Raw genomic sequence first — 2,575 nt, 5'->3', positions numbered from 1 at the left:
ATGTGGTATACTGCATCCGCTGTACCCGGTGTGGCTTCCTCTACATCAGGGAAACCAAGCGGAGGCTCGGGGACCGCTTTGCAGAACACCTACGCTCGGTTCACAATAAACAACTGCACCCCCCAGTCGCGAACCATTTCAACTCCCCCTCCCATTCCTCAGACGACATGCCCATCCTGGGCCTCCTGCAGTGCCACAACGATGCCACCCGAAGGTTGCAGAAACAGCAACTCATATTCCGCTTGGGAACCCTGCAGCCCAATGGTATCAATGTGGATTTCACAAGTTTCAAAATCTCCCCTCCCCCTATTGCATCCCAAAACCAGTCCAGCTCGTCACTGCCTCCCTAACCTGTTCTTCCTCCCACCTATCCCCTCCTCCCACCTCAAGCCGCACCTCCATCTCCTACCGACTAACCTCATCCCGCCCCCTTGACCTGTCCGTCCTCCCTGGACTGACCTATCCCCTCCCTAACTCCCCACCTACACTCACCTTTACTGGCCCCATCCCCGCCTCTTCGACCTGTTTGTTTCCTCTCCACCTATCCTCTCCTCTATCCATCTTCTATCCGCCTCCCACTCTCTCCCTATTTATTTCAGAACCCCCTTCCCCTCCCCCTTTTCTGATGAAGGGTCTAGGCCCGAAACGTCAGCCTCTCATGGTTTTCTACAGCCAGGCAGCAAGAACACATCTTTCCGGTCAACACTCTCAGCGAATGTACTTTCAGTTGGCGGTCAATTTTGTGGGATCTGTGCATTGGAAACTAGTGAAGTCATTATGGTGTAAACGCAACTAAACGAAAGAGCAAAAAGGTACCTTCGACTCAGCCCCTGTATAGGATACAGAGTCTAATATGATTATAATAGCAAGCAGCAGCATTAAATAAGAATCATAGTCCACTGGGATATAAACCCACAGCCTCAGGCCCCATGACTGAATATAACTGGTTGTTATAGGTTTAAGCAAGATTGAAGGTCATGTGAAGGTCTTTTACCTAATTGGTTGGTGAATGGTACAAAATAATGTCAACAGTGGGCTTTTAATCATCACATAAGTTAAAGTAGTTCCTGGGGCACAGCAATATCATGCACAAGTCAGGTTTAGCAACTTATAGACAATAGGAATGCCACAGAGAGAGAGAAAGCCCCCATGTGATCTAGTGAGTGATTAAGAGGCCTTGTCTTCACAGAGAGCAGGTATTCTATAGCAATGCATTCTGTACCAGTGAATGTATTAATAAGACATGCTTTTTCTTGAAAGACTTGCTTCCTTCCAGTTACAACATAGTGCCATTAATGTAACAACATAATGCTGAATCGTTTTTAAACTCCTGCCTTTTATTTAAATTTGAAGAATAGACTTACTTTCTAGTCATGAAGTGCCTGTTGATCTCTTCCAGTGACTGCCCCATGGTCTCAGGCAGGTACAGACATATAAAACCAACTGAAGCAAATCCCACCAGTCCATAGAATAGGAACGTCCCAGACAGTCCAATAGTATCTGTATAAAGAACAAGATAACATTCATTTTTCAAGTATGAACTCAGTATTTTTCAACATTAATATCGGCCCTCACCCAGCAAACAGGTTTCCTCTTGAGCTACTTGCAATCAATAATAACTTTCTGTGTGTCATTCCACTATTACAAAACAATACATTTAGTCACCTCACCAGCTAACCTTTTCTTTTAATACATACATGACAAATTTGTGTCTTGAGCAGGTCAGGATTCCATTCTGTTATATTTTTATTTGAAAATAAAAGACATCCATCTACATTTCCTTCCCATTCCCACCAACTGACATTGGTTCTCTGTCTGTCAGTAGGATTCAAGGAACTCAAATCTTTGAATTTTAAATTATTTACAAGAAATATGTATATCCTCAATGGATGAAATTTTTGACCTCAGTGACACAATATGCTCACTTCAAAACATAGGCGTATACTCAGGACCTGACATTCCTCCCTTAATCAGAATGACTAGTCATTTGCAATTGCTGTCCAGGGTCATTTGCTGCCGCAGAAAGTTGCTGCATTTGCCAAGGTAGCAGCAGTCAATACTCTCCAAATGTAGTTATTCACTCTGCATAAATTCTTTGGAGATATTCTGACACGATAAGGCCCAACATAAACCCAAGGATTCATTTCTCACTCACCAATTACATCCAGGAATGTGACAGTAACAATTATATTCGCAGCCCAGTTGAAGCTGCTGGAGAATGCAAATGCCCGGCCTCTGATTCCAGCAGGGAATATCTCGCTCAGAACCAGCCAAGTCACTAAAAAAAAAGTCAGAGCAATTTCCGTCAAGTTTGTGGCACTGTTGCAGCTATTGTACCTTTGTGTTGAATCTATCATGGATTCGAAACAAAAACAGCAAAGACAGATTTAAGCAAACTCATTTATAGATTGAATCTCAAATGTTTTTCACCTGTCTCTCCTGCTCCAGAGACAGTCACCAGCACCTAAAAGAATAAACGTGGGGAAGATCCTGTTCTTCCCAAATAGTGTGACAGAGTGCGGGGGGCATCAGCTTCATCAAGAGCATGAGATAGCACAGAGACAGCACAGGGACA

The 2,575-nt window shown here is 43.8% G+C and overlaps 1 protein-coding gene across 1 annotated transcript in view; it reads right to left on the bottom strand.

Moving 5' to 3' along the window:
* LOC109911057 (solute carrier family 2, facilitated glucose transporter member 10) overlaps window positions 1-2,278 on the bottom strand; it is a gene marked incomplete at its 5' end in the record, with an annotated part of 8,984 nt that extends 6,706 nt beyond the window's left edge. The window contains 2 exons of the mRNA XM_048594184.1: window positions 1,365-1,500; window positions 2,156-2,278. Coding sequence (XP_048450141.1) covers window positions 1,365-1,500; window positions 2,156-2,278 — 259 coding nt within the window. The remainder of the gene's footprint in view (window positions 1-1,364; window positions 1,501-2,155) is intronic.
* Between the last annotated feature and the right edge of the window lie 297 nt (window positions 2,279-2,575).

This window comes from Rhincodon typus, unplaced genomic scaffold (genome assembly GCF_021869965.1).
Source record: "Rhincodon typus isolate 14 unplaced genomic scaffold, sRhiTyp1.1 hic_rhity00006795, whole genome shotgun sequence".
Lineage (NCBI taxonomy): Eukaryota > Metazoa > Chordata > Chondrichthyes > Orectolobiformes > Rhincodontidae > Rhincodon > Rhincodon typus.
This window is presented reverse-complemented; position numbering and strand designations above follow the sequence as displayed.